This window comes from Nannospalax galili, unplaced genomic scaffold (genome assembly GCF_000622305.1).
Source record: "Nannospalax galili isolate Female #2095 unplaced genomic scaffold, S.galili_v1.0 scaffold17, whole genome shotgun sequence".
NCBI classification, from domain to species: domain Eukaryota; kingdom Metazoa; phylum Chordata; class Mammalia; order Rodentia; family Spalacidae; genus Nannospalax; species Nannospalax galili.
The window spans coordinates 4,818,875-4,841,555 of NW_008342276.1; the positions used below are offsets into that span (position 1 = coordinate 4,818,875).

The following is a 22,681-nucleotide window of genomic DNA, read 5'->3' on the forward strand; positions in this document are numbered from 1 at the left end:
AACCAACAACTACAAAAGTCAATTACGATGAAAATCAAGTCTCAGTGTTCTAAAACCAGTCTAAATACTGATCAGAATATAACATTTTTTTCAGTCTCTTCTAATCATAAAATTCATGCTGCAGCTAGGGTTAGATGAACACAAACACCACCATCTTACTTGGAAAAAATAAATCATTTATCATTGGTTTCATGTAATATAATCTAGAAATCTCAAGAGTTGACAAAATGTTAGAAAATGAGAGAATTTGATGTGATCAAATTTGAACAAATTTGTCATATGTTGGCAATGTATGATTAACAGATGCTATCAAGGGGGGAATGGGAGGGTACTTTAGGGAGGAGAAGGGAGGGCTATGCAGAGAGAGAGATAAGAAAGACAGATAAATAATGCTTAGGTGGTATAAAAAGACAAAGGGAAACGCAGTATTTCATAAACCTATTGAAAATACACATATAAATACGAGGACATGTGTGTAACTGAAGGCTATAACAAAACCACAATCAGGCAATGAAAACTTCCCTTCAAGTTATTGATCAGGGTAGTTCAAGACACTTCCAAAATAATCCAGGATATTGCCACAGTCTTTGACTGCCTCCCAGAACTTGAAGGTAAGATCCTATTGCTGAAGACACACCATATATGGAACATAGAACTTAGAGCAATTGAGCTGGAAGTGACCTGGAAGCCTCCTCCCTGAAGACTATCTCTTATAGTGTCAGAACATACTATACAAACTGCCAAGGAATAAAACCAATCAATGATCCTACCCATATGTAAAGCCTACGAACCACAATAATGACTGACCAAACAAATTATCTCTGTTGTTGCAGCAGTGGCACTTTTATTTTGGAGAAAATCAACAGTTGTCAAATTTGACTTAAGGCCCACTTGATGAGAGGGAGCTCATTCATGGTACTGTAAATAAAGCCAAGTACACATGGATAGAGAGATCATAAACCCTGGAGAAGAAACTACTTCTATCACTTCTCTAGACTAAGGTAATCTCTTACTATATTTTAAATGCATATCCTTATATTTGCAGACAAGTATACTTCTTACCAGTCATCAAAGAAATTTCTTCTTGCAACAGATGAAGACTATCACAATGTTACATAAATCATCAGATGAGAGGATACATGACCTTGAGGTACCTAGTCCCAAGTGATAGATCTACAATGTAGCCTCCACACGGAAGGCTCAGGAAATGTGAGAGCCAGAGGGACAAGACACCTTCTGCTACTTAATACGTTCTAGACATGATAGGGAAGCTACACCAATGAAATGTCCACAGCACAGTCTAACAAGATCTATATAATGATAAAATCAGTTGACATACCAAGGTAGAGGAGGAAATGTCACTGGATCCCACCTCAAGATGAAGAGCTACAGGCAGTCAATGGATGCTGAGGAAGGGAAAATCAGTTTTTTCCAGGGGCTATCTCCCTGAGAGGTTATCTAATCCCAAACAGGCAGCCCTAAACACAGGTACACATGAGCACCACTAATGGACTCAGTGCATTAGATATGTGTGTGTGTCTGCATGTTTCTGTGTCTGTCTGTATACATAACAATAATTTTCAAAAAAGAGGACAAGAATTTGAGGGGGGGGACATGGGAAGAGTTGGAGGGGGAGTGGGAAGGATGGAAGTAATGTAAATACAATACTCATGTATGTATGAAATTCTCAAAAATAAAAGGAAATTTAACAACAATTAAAAGTTAACCATTCATAAAAGTATTTAAAAGATAAAATACTAAGAAATAAATTTCTTTATATACGCACAGAACCTATAAGAATATTCTAAAACTCCATGAAAAAGAAAATTCAGAAAAATCTGTAATCAGAAGTCACATATTCTTAAAGATAAAAATATCAATATTATAAAAATACTAATATTCCTAAATATATTTAAATATTCAATACAATCACAGTGAAAAGTATTTAAGGTTTTAGAAACTTTAGAGGCTATAAAGAGGTTGTTGAAAAATAAACATGAAAATAGGAAGATATTCAAGAAGAAAAGTAATTTGGTGACAAGATGGGAAAGTACATTGTGAAGTTAAATAATTAAAATAGGTTGGTGGTTCTGGAAAGTAATGCTAACAATATTGTGGATGAAGTCTAGAAATAAAGCCAAACATTTGAGCTTATTTCATAAAATTCAGCATTTCAAAGCTAAGGAACTCGAGGCATCCATAGGTGGTAAGTAGAGAGTATTAAGCTGGCTCCTCTCATTTTATAAAATAATCAATTTCTGATGAATAAAAAATATGAACATTGAAATCTACCTGATGACTTTATAGACATTATAGACTTTATAGAAATACACAGGTACCAAGGATCCAACTGCAACTGATTATGACTAGTAATAATCAGATACATACAGATTAGAGATGCATGCACCAACATCTCAGTGTTATTAGCAAAAACAATGAGTCTTTCTGTAAGAAACAGTATATTTTAAAATGAAATGAAGATCTTTTTTAAAAGTTAAAAACTCATTCAATTTTATGTCTTACAGGGATTATACTGAGTTCAATATTGTATAACTGTATTAACAGTGAACCTAAAAATTTCATGCCACTTTTGAAAAAGATGTATCTTTGCTCTGGAAACTATTAATGAGTATGTTAAAGCTGTAATGAAATGCTTCTTCTAAAAAAATTTTAAAAAATAAAGTAAAATATGAACAATAATGTATTTGTTTTAAATATGGCAAGATTTTATAAAATAAGATGCAACTTTAAAATATCTATCAACATTTTTCCAAGAAGTTCCATTAGTAGGAACTTACCTTCCATATATATATGAATATATATATATGCAAAAACTTGTCAAGATATAGATACAAAAACAGTCATTGTTCATTGTATTCTTTTTGTAATGTGGGGGAGGGGAAATTTTTGAAGTCAACCAAAGGCTTTTCATCCATTTAGAAAGAAAGAACCACTCAATATGTATGCCCATACATGGATTATTGCTCTCACCTTAAAAAGAACAAGACAGGTATGCATAGGTAAATATGGGAAGATCTGCTAGTGTAAAGAAGTGCTTGTTACACTTCAAGTTGCAGGCATAGACAAGGACTTTCTGGAAAGGAGTTCAAGAGTATAGGAAATAATCTCAAGAACTGACTCATGGGATTGCAAGAAATTAAAAAGTTTCTGCACAACAATGGAAACTATCAGCCAAGAGAAGAGAAAGATTATAGAATTGGAGAAAGTCTTTGCTGACTATGCATCTAATAGATTAATATTTAAATCTATAAAAAAAATCTTCAAAGCCAGGAATTAAAGACACATAAAAACCAAAAAAAAAAAAAATCTTCAAAAACTAAACACTAAAAAGAATCGAGTCAATAAATCCGCTGATAAATTGAATAGACAGTTTCCAAAAGAAGACATACAAATGGTCAAGAACTATTTGAAAAAGTATTCAATGTCCTTAGTTATAAGGGAAATGAAAATTAGTTACACTGAGATTCCATCTCACCCCACTAAAATGGCTATCATGGAGAAAATAAATGACAACAAATTCTGATGCAGGTGTGGGGGAAGAGGAACCCTTATCATACACTCCTGACAGGAAGCAAAGTGCTGTAGCCACTATGGAAATTAGTATGGAAATTCATCACAAAACTAAAATTAAAACTGCCATGTGATCTGGTTAATACTTTACTGGGTATATACCAAGTGTTCTAAGTTAACACCTCACAAAGATATTGCATATCCATGTTTATTGCTATACTCCTCACAATAATCAAGATATGGAGCCAAACTGGATATCCATCAGTAGATGAATGGATAAAGAAAATGCACTGCACAGACAATGAACTTTATTTGTCTACAAAGAAGGATGAAATTATGCCATTTATTCTGTATGTTATATAAATAAGCCAGACTCAGAAGGCAAATATAGCATTGTTTCTCATTTTCAGAATCTAAATTATATTTATATATTGAGGTGTATGAGGAAAGGTGTGTGTGTGTGAAAAGTTGAAAAAGAGACTATGAGAAGGAAAAAAAGGGTCTAAAGAGAGGGGAGCTGGGTGTGGTAGTTTACACCTTTAATCCCAGCACTCAGGAGGCAGAAGCAAGCTGATTTCTGTGAGTTCAAAGCCAGCCTGGCTTAGATATCAAGTTACAGTCCAGCCAGAGCTACATAGTAAGACCCTGTCTCAAAAAAACAAATAAACAAGGAGAAAGGTGAACGAGAGAACAAGAGAAGGTCATGGAGTATGACGGGAAACAAGAGGAGCTATTTGGAGGAAGAAAAAGGACCAGCATCAAGGGAGAGGGCATGAAGGAGTGGGTAACAAAAAAGAACAAAGTATAATGGCGTGTGTGTGTGTGTGTGTGTGTGTAAGAAAATGCCACAAATAGTCTATTATTTTGAATGCTAACTAAATAATTTAACAAAGGGTTAGTGAGATGACTCCGTGGGTAAAGGCTTAGCAACTTGAACTTGATCCTCCAAAACCCTACACAGCAAAAGGAGAGAACAGACTCCAGCAACTTGTCCTCTTACCTCCACAATATACTGATATACATAAAATAAAAAGAATAAAAAATTTTAAAAGAGAAAGAGAGAGAGAAGCTGGGCATGGCAGCACACACCTGCGATCCTAGCACTCACTTGGGGGGCAGAGTCAGGCAGATCTCTGTGAGATCAAGGCCAACCTGGTCTACATAGAGAGTTCCAGGCTAGCTGTGGCTACAGAGAGACCCTGTCTCAAAACAGAGACAGAGAATGCTGAGGAGGGAGAGCAGAAGGATTGGGGAAATGTAAAGAGGTAAATAAATGCTTTCCTTCCTGCAAGTAATTATAGGAATTCTGTTTGGTGAAATGACTAGCAAAAAGAGAAGAAGAGCCTTTTGTGTAGTTTGAAATTTGCAACGTTTTCAAATTTGCATGTAGTTGTTTGATCTTTTTGTTTCTTGTTTTCTACTTTTCACATGTGTGTATGTGGATAAAATATATGTCACACAATATATGTAGCTATCTTAACAAACGTTATTTATGACATGCTACTTGTAACTTTATTTCCTACCAATTTATCATTCTTCTGTAATTCACAGACCACATTTAAAATCATGAAAAAGCAAGATGCAAGAGAACATGTTCAAGGACATTGTTGGGCTTACTCATGCATTTAATTTTAGGGGTTTTTCATTTGTTTTGTTCTGTGTTTGTTTTCTGAGACAGGGTCTCCCTGTAACCCCAGCTGGTCTGGAACTCACTATGTAGATCAGGCTGGCCTCCATCTCACAGAGATCCCCTTGCCTCTGCCTCCCAAACGCTGGGATTACAGACATGAACCACCACACCTGGCTCATGCCATATATCTTAATGTGCAGTTCATCCCTTTGTCTTCTGTCCCTCTTGTGGTCAGAGTCACCCAATCCTAGCCTTGATGGCATCAGATCAGTTGAGCTAAAGCAAGTAGATTCACTAGACCATGAGATGTGAAATGCTTTCTCAGGGCTAATTCTGAGAAGTTGAAATAAATACAAACCACATCAGTTCAGTTTTTTCTGTTTCCAATGCAGTGTCTTACCTCTGGTCCACAAACCGCATTTTTCTATTGACTTTGGCCAACCTATCAACAGTGCATGCTGAGCCATAGGAAACTGTGGCAGGCAGGAAGGAAAAAACAGAGAAAATCCCGTAGTAAAAATAACTTGTTATTGAATGTTCTTTGTTTAAGGCTAGTTCTTGGATAGAATCATTCTAACAGCTGTCTAATAAATTCTAAATAGTATTCACCCCCATGAACCATGGCTGTAAACAAGTTCAGTTATGCTAATAGATGAGATACTAAATCCAGAAGCACATTGTTTACTGGCATTTGCTCATCCTGCTATGTCTTCTTTATGGGGACCCAATAAGTGTTTAAACCATTCCTGTGTCTATGCCCTGTGCACTCCTTCCCACATCAAAATCTCTTCCCAGGTTCTTTCTTTACTTCCAGAATACCCGCATGAACCCTGAACCATGTTGTGATCTTTCTTCAACCATTTTATTGAGGTGATTTGGTAAATACTTTCTTGAAATGACTGCATCTGGCTCAATAGCCTGCTCTGATCAGTTACAGACCTCCTCACCAAGACCTCCACTGAAGCTCTGTCAGAGCTGCATTTAGATTCCTGGTGCAGAGATACATCCCAGTAAAAAATATGCCAGATTGGGTTATCAGCAGCTTCAGTGAGGAGTGAATTTCTGCTCCAGTGTGAATCGGGGGAAATGTAGGCCGAAATTCATCCTCAGATGACTAGGGAAGAGGAAGGAATGACAGGAAGGAAGCTGGATAGTTTCAGCCCTGCAAGACCCTTTCTAATCCAATAACCCCAAGAAATGAGATGCCTTCCCTCTAAAATCATAAAAGGGAGTGAGAGAACATTCACTTTTTCTTTCAAGAGTCCACTCCATCCTGGTCACCTACTGTCATGACAAGCTGAAGTCCTGTTCACCCTAAAATTCACCTCCACATTCTGGCTTTCTTACTCCTTGTCCAGGATTTGTGTCCTTCTTCCAATACCCAGGCTAAGGACAGAGTTTGTTATTTGTTTGTTTGTTTGTTTGTTTGTTTGAGAGAAGTGTGGGTTTTTTTTAATTTGTGTATGTGGGTGTGTGATGTATATGTGCATGGGCATACATGTCGTGACACACGTGGAAGTCAGAAGACAAGTTTGTGGAGTTGACTCTCTTCTTAACCTTCCCATGGTACCACAGATAGAATTCAGGTTACCAGGCTTATGTGGCAAGCACCTCCACCCTCTAAGCTACCTCACCAGTCCCAGATTTTTTGAAGATTTCTCTTTTTATTGGACCCAATGTCAAACATTCAGAGTGTCTTTGATGGCATGCCTGCCTTTTGCATTGTAAGTCCTCTTTACTTGACCTCAGTCGAGAGAACATCAACATACGCACTTCAGTTCAATACTCATTGAGAGGATGATGAAAATCAAACATCAGTGAACTGCTAGCATCTCATAATTTCCATCATTACTGAGATCTCCATAAAAAGCACAGAAAAACAAGGAAGACAAAAAACAAGCCAACAAAAAGCACTCACTAGCATCAAGAGAGAACAAGGAAGCAAGTGTGATGGAGGCGCTGGTACTGCGGTGACACTAAAATTACAATGCTGTCTTTGACCTCATCTGAGAGATGCTATAGCACTTCAGGGATGAAGTCTGTTCTTGAATTTTAAAAACAAATGTTACAGGTCTTACACATTATTTCAACATAAATACATCTTAAGGGGCCTTTGAATTTTAAAACATATATATATTTATATACATATATATAAAACACACACATATATATATGATATGCAATACCAACAGGGCTATGTGCTCCTTATTTTTCACCAAAGTATAACTTCACATTTAAAGAAACACCAATGTAAATTATAATTTATTTATTTCAAATCTGTAATTTGCACAGAAACAGATGAGATTATTTTAAATTAAAGCACTTTTTCTAGGATGCTTCATTTTACTATACACATACAGAGATAAAGCTATTAATTTGTGGTCCATGGGTTCATGGGTATATGCACACACACACACACACACACACACACACAAACAAACAAAAATGTAATTAAAAGTTTTCAGACAGATACACACATGTCTCCAAGTTGGTCACATCTGGTGAAACAAAGCACTGAGTCAGAATCAAAAAAAAACCTACTGAGAATTTAGACTGTCAGGAAGAGCCTGATGACAAGAGCTACTGTCAAAACTGACTCCAACTTGTACTCTCATCCATATTTCCCTCTAAACCCTCTTGTGAAACGGAAAGTTCAGATCTAGAAGATGGCCAATACGGAGACAATACTTACATTTGCAAGCATTTCAGCCTACTCTAAAGCTAGATGGGCTTCTAAGTTTCTTCTAACAGGTTGGTCCTGTTCTCAGGGTTGGACACTGCTCCCTGTCTATCCCTCCTTGTTCTCCTTGCTGCTTAGCCCAGGTACCTCCTGAAAGTGAAAAAGGGGTCCTGGCTTGGGTTGCGACTGTGTTCTTTCTCTCAAGTGCATGGAAACAGCACAGGTTTCCTTCTGTCTGCCATGTGCTTGAAGTGTAACCAGCAGGGAAAGGCTAGGGGCATGTGGAGGAGGTTCAGGATGCCACTCAACTAGCCAGTGCCTCAAATTTATGACCTTCCTGTCTCAGCCTCCCAAGTACCAGGATTATAGGCATGCACCACCACATCCTATTTTCATTAACTAAGTGTTCTTCAGTTTTGCATACACCCTCCAAAGTTTGGAAGTCCTTTGCAAATCACAATTTTGAAAGATTGGTTTATTTTTATTGATTTGGAAATCTACGTTGAGGAGCTGGAGAGATGGCTCAGTGGTAAGAGCACTGGTTGCTCTTGTAGAAAACCCAGGTTCAATTCTCAGCACCCACATGGTGGCTAACAACAGTTCATAACTCTAGTTCCAGAGGATCTGACACCCTCTTCTGACCTCTGTGAGCATTGCATGACACAGGTACACTTACACACATGCAGGCAATACACTCATACACATAAAATAAAAATAATAATCTTTTTTAATTCTATGTTGAATTCCATAGAATTCCACAGAATACTAAGATTTTAGATATATAGACATCCTAGGATTCTTTTCTTTTTTTTCTCCCACTGGATGCTGGGGATCAAACCCAGGTCCTCTGCAAGAGCAGTCAGTGCTCTTAATCACTGACCCATCTCTCCAGCCCCAAGAGGATTCTTTATAATATAAAAATAAGTGGAAAAATCACTACATCAAAGTTCCATCCAACAAAAATCTGAAAAATCTACAGTTTCCTTGCATTCTGACTGAGATAGTACCATTCCATTGACTCATGCTCCTCACTTTCTACTTTAAATTGAACATAAAGACACATTCCACAGCATACCTCATATGATCACTTTCTCTACAAAGTAATGAGTTTTGTATTTTCCTACATTCTGCTCAAGTGTACAGTGAGATTCCTAAAATTATCAAAGAACATGAGCCTTCTTATTGCTAGCGTCATTCTCTATTATCTCAAAAAATTGTTAGTGACACTTTTCATTTCAAATTTATCCACCCACAAATTCATTCGTGTGCTATTTCAAAGCCAACAAAAATGATAAATTGGCCTGAGCTATCAGATTTTTATTAGCCAAGTATTCACAAGCTCACAAATTCAAGTATCCCATTACTTATATTTTAAAGAGCATCCATGTTCACCTGGAAACTGAAAGAAATCTGTAAGATAGACTCCTCCATAACACCACAGAATCCCACATCGACATGCACTCAAGTGTGCAGAGAATCTGAACATACAGACATTTTCCCTCCATCTTGACAAATCAAGTAACCAGATCAGATGTTTGGAACAAAGATGTCAAATTAAACTGCACTTGTTACTTACATGTTCTTTGGAATTTTATTTCTGCCATCTCATTTACTTTGGTGTTTATGACCCCAAAGAATTATAATTCACTCTGGTCATCTCATACCTTCTAATAATCTTGTACACTTCTTATGATCCTACTCCCCCACAATTTCCAATAGATCATTAGGTCCTAACAATAAGCCCACCTAACAGTGTGCCAGGTAGTTATTTGTTCGCACTGCTGCAGCCTTGAAATGAACATCTCAGTTCACAGTGCAGCAAGAGGGTATTCACACATGCAAAGGAATCCGATGTTCTTGAGAAGACTGAGGCATCAACCAGAAGCTGCATGCTTCTGAATGGTGGGCCTTGCTCTGGCCACATATGAATGAACACCCTTTGTGTTCCTTCTGTTTGTCGAAAACACCTGGAGGCATCGAGTTCCCAGGATTGCTTTGGAGTCTGAAAGTGTTGTTTAAAAAAAAGAAAACAGGCTTGACTCCTTTCTCTCCTGAGTTTTATTCTAATAGATGTAAAAAAGTTCATACCATATTTTTGGATGCAAAAGCTTTGCTAACAGAAAAACCAATCACAAAGAGTATTTAAGAGACATCCTTTCCAAGCATAGGTAGCATTTTAAAAGATAGAAAACAGCCTGCACTATGCTGTCCCCCAGTTTCTAAAAGGCATCTCCGGACTTTTTTATTTTAGCAGAAATGAACCACAGTGCAAAGACAGCAGGTAAGCTATCTCCAAAGAAAATTTAAGAATAACAACTGTATAAGCTTGGCTGGAGAGATGGCTCAGTGGTTAAGAGCACTGGCTATTCTTGCAGAACACCCAGGTTCAAATCCCAGCACCCACATGGCAGCTAGCAACTGTCCGAAACTCCAGTTCCAGGGGATCCAATAGCCTCTTCTGTCCTCAGTGGGCATTGCACGATACAGGTACACTTACCTACATGCGGGCAATACATGCATACACATAAAATAAAAAATAATAATAAATAAAATATTAAAAAATCTGTATAAGCATACTGTATAAGCATATCCCAGGACTAAGCCTCATGTTGGTAGATGTTAATAAAGTATTACTAGATATCACAAAGACTTAAATGCATAACCTTATTAAACAATTAAAAATATTCTGTAGTATAGTTAATACTGTTTAATTGATAAATTATAATGAAGACTATCCTAGTTTTCCAGAAGCAGCTGGTATTCATTCACTCTTGTATCTGTTTCTCAAGACATATGAAAATAATTTATTATATGTGAAATGTTTCAGGAATTAATACCATTAATCTAGACTTTTCAAATTTTCTATTTGAGGGGGGGAATGAAACAGAATGACTAGAACTGCAAACTTCTTTATAATTCAGAAGGAAAAATAGAAATCGTCTAGGCTTTTCCTCTGCTAAGGGCAGCGACCTCACAAGAGACCAGCCCATCACCACATTAATATGGACCCAAGATGCCAGGCTGGGACCATCAAGATCTGGTTCCCAAAAAAGCAAAGCTTGAAAATAATACATTCATTAAAGAAACAGGATTTATTTCCTTCAATATCATTAAAATGAAACAGAGAACTGTCCCTTTAGGGTATATTGCAAAGACCTAGCAGTGTGCTATCAGATCCACATGTCCACACCAAGGGCCTGGTCCCCTGTTTATTAGTCACAATGTTAGCATGAGTTAAAAAGCATGCTTTGAAGACAGCATTTGCCTCCAATAAAAACAGCCTTCTCTTCTAGCCCAGGGATCCCTCTCCTCCCTCCACAACAAAACACAACTCGCTTTGTCCATTTGGCTCCTTGGGGACCACAATTTTTAAGATCTGTTTCCTCACTTTTCCCTCAAACCATACCTCACCTCAGCTTACCCACTTTTCATATTGTTCTTTTAACCTTTGGGCCTAACTCAAATGTAATTTACTTGATGTACAGAAGATTTAGTATCACATCAATGCACTCATCATACCTCATTTAAGTAATACAAACTCATGTTGGCAAAGAAACAGAGACAGGTGGCCTCTCATAGTGCTCCAATCAAGAAATACAGAGAAACACAAAACTCACAGGAAGACTGGTGAACATGGTAGGATGACAGGGAAGGCAAAGAAAATATTGCCCCCTGGAGTACCTGTTATTTCAAATGTAATTTTTATTTCTAAAACCACCAGCAGCTCCAATTTCCAGGAAATTAACCAACTCATTGCTTAAGACCTGGTCAGTTAAGCCCCCTCAGCCTGCACAAGGGACTCCTTTATAAAAAAAAAAAAAAAAAAAAAAAAAAAAAAAAAAAAAAAAAAAAAAAAACCCACTCTGCCCTGGTACAGCACATTGTAAAAGAAACCTCTTTCACTCTGGCTGTTAACTAAGTCAGGGACACCCTGAAAACTTACCTTTCCTTATGCCAGAGGGAAACACAATGAATGCAAACCAACCCAGTAAGTTCTCAAAGACCTCCTCCACTTCGTGGTTTACCAGTTTTCAGTAAATCTTAATCTCAAAGTTCTAAACTTCTAAAATTTCATAAAAACAGCACATTGCCTTTTTCACTTCCATTTTTCTTGTTCCTGGGGCAGAACTTTCTGGTAGCAAATAATATATTCTGTATCGCATGACAATACACCAGTCTCATTCATTTCCAGTATTAAACCAGTATGTGTTCTCACTACAACTATTTCAACTTTTTATGAGCAAAGGTTTTCATTTTATTTCAATATTTTTAAACCTCAGGGTACAAAAAGTCAGTCATTTTTTGTGTGGCAACAATAAATACCCTACAATTAAAACAGCAGTCTTTCCATCTGAATTATAGACATGATCAGCTTTATCACAGAGAAATCTAGGGTTAGGTTAGTTATCCTGCAAAGCCATCTTAAAGATGAATTTCTGAGGGCTCTCATGGATTGCCTCGTGCACGGTACTTTCTAAGAGTCGAAAATGTAATAGGTGCTGCACTTACCCGTAGGGGGTCCTTCGTCCCATCCTTCTGCCCTCTTAATTCGACTCGCCGTGAATCCTAAGCAGATATTGATACCAACCGCAAAAATGAACAAGGACATTACCTGAGGAAGTAAAGAGATCGACCAAGTTGTCAAACACAGCGAGACGGGACTCAGACAACTTTCATGAATGCAATTCAAATGACTCCAACAACCCGTTCTGCAACTTCCAAAATGCATCCTCAGATGCTGTCTGAATTCGAAGAAGGGAAAAATTCGGTTTCAAAAGGAACTGATAGGGAAGATTCAGTACTTCCCCTGTCGCTGCATCGTCCTCCTACCTGGTAGGACCTTGCCATGCCGGAGGATTCTTGGAAAGCCTTCTGGAGGGTATTCTCAGCCTGCCCTGAACGCACTGCGTTCGGGGCTCCGAGTTCAGTCTATTAATTCCAAGCAATCCCACCTGGGAAGTTGACAGACTCATCTGATTCGTCCAGAGCTCGATTTCATCACGGTTGGTTCACAAATTGCAGCTCTGAGCATAAGAGGCTGGAGGCACCATCCTCCTTGCCCCACCCCCTTACCGGTCCCTCCCCTCACACAAAACACTTTCATGTGGTATCCTCTGGCAACACGAGGATGTCTTACTGTCTTAGGTAGCTGTGGCCAATAACAGTGTCTGTCCGTTTTTCCTCCCTTACGAAAACACGGTTTGTCAAAAAAGAAACCAAATGTATTTTAGCTGATAAAAATGAAACAGGAAAAAAAAAAAAAATGAAACAGCTGACCAGGCTTTCCAAACCAGCTCGAAGATTTTAAGGTTTACTGTGTAGTTATTCAATGCCTGCAACCCCACAACTTCATGATTTTTTTTAACAAGGAAAAATCTTACAATTTATAAACCAAGTAACTCTGCCTGTCTTTCCCATTTGTTTATTTTTCTGAAGCTTTGAACAATCCTGTCCCCACATTCTCAGCTACTTGACTCTTTATAAGTTTCTCACAATGAAATCTCCCAAAATTGCAACTCACACAAGAGATAGCATTATTCCCCCACCCCAGGTTGTTAAATTTTTCAGAAGTAACTTTTATCAAAATACCGGGGCTGCCAGCTAAGCACTATAAAGTCCTTCCGAGTGTGAGGAAAGAAAGCATCCTCCCAGTCCCTACCCATTCCTAACAAAAGTCAGCTTGTTGGGGGTGGGGTGGGGGGTTAAGGAGCAGGCATAAGGGATAGGAGGGAGAGTTTGATTAGCCAGTGACTCTAGCTTGGAAATCCGCAAGGGCAGCGAGAATTCTGCTTAAATGCTCCTCTAGCTTGTAAAGGCTGTGTCCTGTGAGGCTGTTGTCCGTGTTCAAGTTCCTTTCCTAAGCAATTTAGCAATTTGGCAACCACGCCATTTTTAGAGGTCTCTAAATTGGAAAGCTTTTTAAATAGTATATGCCTTTTGGATTCAAATGAGGGAAGGCTTGTTTTTTTGTTTTTTCCCTGCCAAGCCCAGTGACCATCACTCTCGCAGAGTGCATATGTGCATATGTAAACAAACAGGAACCTTCCATGCCACAGACTGTTAAAGCTGGGGTGACTTGCTCACATAAAACCTGATAGCACAAAAGGCAAGCGCTTGTTTATGATGGGATGCAGAGTAAGCCTGGGTTTCATTATAGATTCTAGAATTTAGTAAACAGCTCATTGAAAAGGAGAAAAGACACTGCAGACATTCAGTTGCCTTCTAGAATCCTCTTAGCTTTGCACTATGTGGAGACAGCAGACTGGATTTATCTCCAAGGCTCTTGCTGGACTGAATTTATCTCCAAGGCTCTTGCTGGTCGCCTGTATGCCAAACTAAACTGATCTGGAGTTGATTATTTAGCAAGGATTCTAAAAGATGGCAAGCCCATGTAAGATTTTTCTACTATGTGTGTTCAATTTCATGATGCAGACCTGCTGTTTTAGGGGAAAACTATAAACCAAAAGGAAGCCATCAAGGCCCTGTTATTATTTCAGCATGCTTCAGTGTTGCAAAGTCTACAAACACATCCTCCTCTTCTCTCTAGCCTCCCCAGACCTCCAGAATCCAGGCACTTGAGACTGTCTCTGACATTTGATTGCAGAAACCCACCCTGAGGACAATGTAGGCACTCCTTGGGAAAAAAAAAAAAAAAAAGGCTCAGAAACACAGAACAACAGTTCCGTTTCTATTTTATCTTATATATTATTTTATTTTAAGGCACGCAAACTATCTGTGCAAGAGGAAGAAGCTACTAAGTGTGATAGCTAAGTTGATGCTTAATTGGCTCTGTGCAGCACTGGATTAACCATTTATCCAAACGGATCAAGTCAGCCACTATTTCTGTTAATCATTCTGTCAAAAAACTTCATCTTCTACCAGGTCATGGCACATCAGGAACTTATTAATACACACATATATGCAGTAATAAATACATATACACAAACATACACATATACACACATACACACATGCACATATACACAAGCATACTCATATATACACATATACATATACCCATACACATATACAAATATATACATATACATAAACATACATATATACACATACTATGCACATATACATACACATATATGCACACGTATGCATGTATAGATATGCATACATATATACACACATACACATATATACACATGTGCACCCACACATATGCACACACACACATATACACATATACAAATATACATGTGCATATACACACACACATATATACATACCATCTACACAAGCAAATTGCATCTTATGTGTGTGTGTATGGGATATGTGCATGTGTATGTGAGGGTACACATGTCCTCTGTGTGTATGTATCTGGAGACCAGAGGAGGACCTTGAGTATTCTGTTCTGATATTCTGTACCTTCCTCCCTTGAAACAGGTTCTCTCACTGAATGTAGAGCCGGACTGACAGCAAGAAAACCCCAGTGATCCTCATGTCTCCACCAGCGTGCATGACCACACCCAAAGTAAGCAGATTTTACCACAAGATTATCATTATCGTTTAGGTGTCAGGAGGATAGTCAAAGTCCCTACCTTGGGCATCAAATCAACAGTGAACTACAATTACATTATCTAAGACAAAGAAAACCCAAATGCCTGATAATGCATACAATAAGTTTTTAAAAATCACCTAAAAATGACTGGACTATAGTGTGAAATCTTTTATAAGAAAGAAAGTACAGGGGCTGGAGAGATGGCTCAGAGGTTAAGAGCATTGGCTGTTCTTTCAGAAGACCTGTGTTCAAATTCCAGCAGCCACATGGTGACTAACAAATGTCCATAACTCCATTTTCAAGGGATCCAACACCCTCTTCTGTCCTCTGTGAGCATTGCACAACACAGGTGCACTTATATACATGCAGGCATATACATAAAATAAAAATAAATACATAAAAATTTTGGCTAAGCAGTTAAGAACACTGGTTGTTTTCGCAGAAGACCCGGATTCGAATCCCAGCACCCACATGGCAGCTAACAACTGTCCATAACTCCAGTCCCAGGGGATCCGACAGCCTCTTCTGACCTCTGCAGGCATTGCACAACATGGGTGCACTTACCTACATGCAGGCAATACACACATATACATAAAATAAAAATAATAAATAAAATTTTTAAAAAAGAAAGAAAGTTCACCTGTTAGGTGTTTAAGATTTTGATCTTAACAAAATCTTGAAAAGCACACGTGGCGTACTGGCTCCATAAGCAAGAACAAGTACAAAAAACTTAACCTCCAGCATGGTTTATTAACCCAGCCTTATTTCAGAGAACACTGCCCTCTGGCAGAGGAAAACCTAACACTGTAAGCAAATGTTTCAAACATCTCAGTCTTAACAAACCACTCTGTTCTCAAACTTGACAGAGCATAAGAATCCCTGGTGTTGGGGAGATATTAAAAATGCTGCTATTTGTACCTTTTTCCCATAGATTCTGCTCCATTAGTTCTAGGGCTAGAAAGAAGACAGGAATTTAAAGGGCAGAGAAGAATGCTTCGCAAGGTTATTCTGATGCAAGTCATCCAAGGACCACATTCAGAGAAACAGAACATTAGAATAATTTACAGTGAATTAATTTACTGATGCCTTGCATATTGAATGGCTTGGTCTAATTTATAATGTAATTTTAATCTATTAGTAATGGTATTCAGAATTAGTTGGACTTTAAATTTCAACCTCTTAATGACAAGCTGAGTGCTACTGCAGGAGAGTCATCTCCACGCCAGGAGCCGCAGAGAGGCGTTTTATTGACTTTGCTGTTTGTACAAAGCAGCAGTGTGTGTGTTGTTTAATTGCAAATAGTGGTTTCATTTATATAAATGTGCAGTCTATCTTTTCATGAAAAGATTCTATGGATCCTTGTTCCAGAACCCTGATTAAGATAACAAGGCCCGAGGTGACCTGTGCAACTTGAAATATATAATTGACAGGTATCATTCTTGCTAGCAATTTTGAAATTGTCATGAACTTATTTAAAATTTTTCTACATCCAGTTTCTCATTGTACTGAACTGACATGATTTGGCTCAACATCGTCCCAAAAAACATCCTAATTGGTTTTCAAGTGATTTTCAGAAGTGTCGTTCAGCACATCAATATGAAAGTAAGAAAACTGATCTCATGTATACTCCTGATCTAGTTTAAATGCCCTTTGTCTTCTCTTTAAATTTTACTATGGTTGAGGACTATTAGAAAATTCAGAGTTTATAAAATGAGCAACAATCTTTGCAAAAGGGGCTTCCCAATCTAAATGGACCAAATTTTTCAACAGCTAAACAAGTTGCTTCTACAGTCCAGGACTGCAGATGTATAAAGCAGATGCTACTTAAGATGCTAAACTACAGACGCAGGGTTTTATAGGTAATGCATGGTCCCAGGAGTTATCCAGTGTAGAAATGGCAAATTCTGGTTCAAATTCAAAGAAGACTTGTTCTCTTAATCATTACACAGCTGGCAGCTAAAACCAGCACATTCACCTCTTTCCATGAGTTTAATTTATAACTGTCCATGCATTTCATTTACTCCCCATAGGATCAAAGCACGAATCCCACACCAAAGCAATCTGTGAAGACCCATTCATTGCTCAGATGTTTTTTAGGTCCCTCATGTACTAAGTCCTACTCTGAGTACTAACAGCTCTACATAGGAAGCTGAACCAGACATCATCCCTACCTTCCACAGATACAGACACAGAGACAAATGTAAAATTACAACTGTGGTGAAGGCAGAAATATGGAAGTCAAGGATGTTTTGAGGATATAGAATTCAGGCTTGACTAAGTCAGGGGAGTTGCAGAAGACTTTGTAGAGTCAAACGAGCCATGATTTGAAAGGTGGATGGGAATAACTAGATTCAGAGATGAAAAAGAATTCTAGATAGAGGAGACAGAATTTGAAACAGTTTTGTGTAGGATGAAGGCAAAACTCATGCATAACTAAAAGCCAGTTTGAGTAAGATGGGGAGAATAAGAGTAGGTTGGGGGGAGACTTTGGGGGTCAGGAGAGGCCAGTCATGTGTTTCTTCATAGGAAACCTTAGTGGTATTTTATTTATCCTGAAAGCAATGGAAAGCCCTTAGAAGGCTTAAGAAGGTGGCAGTTTAATCCGATTTTGAAAACTAATCTCTTTATTGTATGGATATGATTTGCAGGGAATCCAGAATGGATGCAGCAGATGGGTTTGGAAACTATGGCAGTTATCCAGACAAGTACAATAACAAGTTGCACCAGGGAAGGTCTGATTGTGGTGGACAGGAAGAAAGGAACAAGAGTTAGGGGAAGCTATGTAAATAAACTGAATATAGGCACTGAGGGGCAAGCGGGTATTATGTGTGACTGTTGGTTAATGAATACTTACCAATTACTAGAGGGGCCATAAACAATCTTGGGAAGGTCACTTTTGTGGTTTTTTTGGATAATAAAAAAGATAGACAGCTAGTGGGTAAAGCACTTGATATACAAATGTGGGGAACTGACTTTGAATCTCTAGAATCTATGTAAAAAGCTGGACTTGGTAGTGTGCATCTGTAATCCCGGTGTTCCCACTGAGACAGAAAGTAGAAACATGGATCCCCAGTAACTCATGGGCCAGCTAGCCTTGTGTATGCAGCAAGGAACAGCAAAAGAGACCCGGCCTCAAACAAGGTAAACAGTGAGGATCAATACTCAGTGTCCTCTGACCTCTACACACTCACTGTGGCACATGTACACCCACACTCACACACACAAACATACACATGCACACACACACACACACACACACACACGCTCGCATACACCAACATGCACACCCTCATTCGCATATACGAACATGCGCATGTACCCCCACACTCACACACACGAACATGCACATGCACACACACACACATCTACACTCACACACACGAACATGCACATGCACACACACACACACACTCACACACACGAACATGCACGTGCACACACACACACACCCACACTCACACACACGATGGTCAAAAGACAATCTTGGCTGTAATCCCTCCTTGTTTTTTGAGACAAGATCTTTCAGTGGCCTAGACTGGCCATTTAGGCTAGGCTGGACTAGTGAGCCCCAGGGATCCATCTATCCCCAACTTTCTAACACTACCTTACACAAGCATGTCAAGCCTTGGCTTTCTTTTCACGTGGATTCTGAGGATTGAATTCAGGTCCTTGTGCTTGTGAGCCAAGCATTTACTGAGCGCCAACTCCCAAGCTCCAGCATCTGTCCTTTAACTCTGGCCTCCAGTGACTGAATCCTCGATGATGTGACTTGTTCTAAGAGCAGGGACTTATATATACATCCACTGCACTCTGAGTACTTCCTGTCCTCATGTGTGAGTCTCACTTGGAGAATTTTGCTCACAGTTGTAGCCAAGAAGGGAAGGTAAGTCCTGCCAATGCTGTGCTAGGCTCTCCATTAGGATCTGTCATTCTCAGATAGGATTCCGAGAGGGGGATATTTTGCCATTTTACTGATGAAGTTATCAAGGCTCAAATTTCCCATGTGAATAGTGACTGGCACACAGCTCATTAATGAACATGCACACGCACACACACCCACACCCACACTCACACACACGAACATGCACACGCACACACACACACACCCACACTCACACACATGAACATGCACATGCACACACACACACACACACTCACACACACGAACATGCATCACACACACATACACACACACACACACACGCTCGCATACACCAACATGCACACCCACATTCGCATATACGAACATGCACATGTACACCCACACTCACACACACAAACATACACATGCACACACACACACACACACACACACACGCTCGCATACACCAACATGCACACCCACACTCACACACACGAACATGCACATGCACATACACCAAGTATATGTGCGCATTTGCTAAAACTTTAGGGTTAGTTAAAATAAAGAACATAACCAGTAGCTTTAAAACATTTTTCAAAAGTTTATAAAATCACCGAAGACAGTTGATGTACAGTAATGTGACCTGAGACCTTAAACATAATAAATTCATAATAAATCTGGTTCTGAAAGAATTAGCCCCAGGAAATAAATCAGCTTTGTTCCTAACTCTAGCTGATAATAAAACATTTTAAAAGTCAAAATGCAATTTAACTGTTTAATTCCAAAGGCGTGTTAAAGGTGCAAACTGCAGCAGATTGAAGGGAAGGGTCACCCCACGTATGTGAGCTTCAGAAAACTTTCCATCTTGGAGTCAGTTTTGTAATACACAGTGTGTTCCCATGAGTATCACTAGGAGGGGAAATAACTACAAATAATTGGTTTGGGGTTTTGTCCTTGTTTTATTTTTATTTGTTTTCTTTATTTTGAGATAGGGTCTCGCTATGTGGCTCTGGCTAGTCTGATACTCTCTGTGTAGACCAAGCTGGCCTCAAACTCATGGACAAACTCCACCTGCATTTCCCTCCCAAGTGCTGAGATTAAGTGTGCACCACCATGCCTGGTCCCTTTTTTGTTTTTAACAAAGCCTTCCCTTCTTTTTAAAAATTATATTTGTTAACCAGGCTAGCCCTTAATCCCAGCACTCAGGAGATAGAGGTAGGCAGAGCTCTGTGAGATTGAGGCCTGCCTGATCTATATAGTGAGTTCTAGGCCAGCTAGGACTACAGGGAAACCATGTCTCAAAAAGACCAAAAAATTTACATTAATTAATTAATTAATTAATTAATATATGGATGTGGGGGCATGTGTACCACAATGCATATGTGGAGGTCAGAGGACAACTTGCAGAAGTCATTTCTTTCCTTCGACCATGTGGCTCCCAGGGATCAAACTCAGGTTATCTGGCTTATTGGTAAATGCTTTTACCAGCTGAACCATCTCACTAGCCCAAGATAATTGCTCTTCCAAGAGTTTCATTGATGCAATGAAGAGTCTTATCCTTTCTCTTCCAGTGTCCCTAAGCAAGAGGAGTTATTATTGCTCTTCTTGAAGACTGAAAAAAATGGAGGTTCAAGAAGGATGTGACATCTCCAAAATGGTGAAATGAGAGACTAAGTTGGGCTAAAAACCAGTTAGGTCTCCTAAGCTAGCCTAGTTCTCCCTCCACTGGAGCCTGATGTCTCTCTATTACACCACACGAGGGCCTCCACTCACATCCAAGATGCAGCTACCTGAGCAGCCAGCTCACCTTGCCACCTTCATTCCTTCCCGTGAAAACATTAAAACCACTTTTTATTCGATTGCAATCTGGTTGTCTCTTGTTTTTCACCAGATGTCATGTCTGGAGATTTGAATTATTAAACACAACTGTTTACACCATTAGTCAGAGCTGCTGAGTGCCCTAACCCTAACCCTAACCAGGTTATCTTCCTATGCAGTGACTTTTCTTTTCATCCCTTATCTTTCTTTTTTATTTTTAAGATTCATGTTATTTTTAATTATGTGGGTGTGAGTGGGTAGGTATGTGCCCCCCCCTAGAGTCAGAGTTACAGGCTGTTGTGAACCACCCAATATGGGTGCTAGGAACTGAATTCGGATCCTCTCAAAGAGCAGGAAGCACTCTTAACCACTGAGCCATCTCTCTAGCCTCTCATCTTCTTTCTTCTAGTCAAATCTTAGAAGATCCTCATATAACTGTTCTGTTGCGTTCTGTCTCCTCCACACCATTTCATCGAATCCTCATAGAGTCAACCTGTGATTCATTCCTGTTAAGTTACCCAGAGAGTCGTAACTAAAATACAAATCTGATGACTGTCCCTTGAAAGTTAAAATCATTCTGTGTCTCCCTATCATAGCAGCTCTTAAAGTGTGATCCCTGGACCAGCAGAGTCACATTCACCCAGGTGAGTGATACACATCCTTGGAGCCTACAAAATCAGGCAACTTTGCATCATAGCAAGCCCGTTGAGATATTCTGATTCAAGCTTGAGAGCCACTGACCCAAAGGCTAAACACCAAATTGCTGGGGGCTGGAGAGATGGCTCAGTGGTTAAGAGCACTGACTGCTCTTGCAGAGGACCCAGGTTCAATTCCCAGCACCCACATGTTGGCTAACAACCATCCGTTACTCCAGTTCTGGGGGAATCCGATGCCGCCTTCTGCCCTCCGCAGGCATTGCACGACATGGGTGCACTTACACATGTGCAGGCAAAACACTCATACATATAAAAATAATAAATAAATTATTTTTTTAAAAAACCCAAACTGCTTAGCAAGGCACATAGGACCTTCAATCAAAATGAGACTCTTTGGATTCAAATCCTAGCTCTACCACATTTAACTATGAGACTTTACATGACCCCCTAAGGTAAATTACTTCTCCATCCTAAGATTCAGTTTTCCTGTGTGTATGCATCTTGGGATTCTTCAGAGTATTACATGAAGTAATCCATGCAAAGCACCAAATACAATACCTGGAGCAGAGTAATGCTTAATAAATTATAGTTTTCTTAATAAGAGAAGTGTTTGCTATTTCTTGATTAAGTTGTGATTTTTCATGTCTCCATTTCTTAATACAAGTTGCTACTTTGGCCTCTTCATTTAATCTCCCTGGCAAACACCACCATATTTATGAAAATGCAAATCACCTGTCACTGTGCAGTATGACCTCCCCTGACCTGCCCTTCCCATGTAGAACAATGGGTTCCCCTTGCTCTGTTCTTACACTTTCGGGAACTTCTCACACAGCCCTATCCCTTGCAACATTTCAAACACAGAGATCAGGTACCCCCATGACCTCCAGAGCTCTAAGGCCTGCCTGGTATATAATAGGCAAATGATAAATGTTTGTTGAATGAACCACTGGGCACCAAGAAACTTGACTTGTAGATCTTAGTCTATTATTTTAAA

The 22,681-nt window shown here is 39.1% G+C and overlaps 1 protein-coding gene across 6 annotated transcripts in view; it reads right to left on the reverse strand.

The window, feature by feature from the left end:
* Positions 1-22,681, reverse strand: part of Enpp2 (ectonucleotide pyrophosphatase/phosphodiesterase 2) — a 123,675-nt gene that overhangs the window by 73,508 nt on the left and 27,486 nt on the right. For 4 of the 6 annotated variants that reach the window (XM_008837974.3, XM_008837972.3, XM_008837978.3 and 1 more), the window contains exon 2: positions 12,351-12,453. In XM_008837974.3, the coding sequence (XP_008836196.1) occupies positions 12,351-12,453 (103 nt within the window). Of the gene's footprint in view, positions 1-12,350; positions 12,454-12,671; positions 12,871-22,681 lie in introns of those variants that run through there. The other 2 variants (XM_008837977.1, XM_008837973.1) reach the window with 1 other exon arrangement.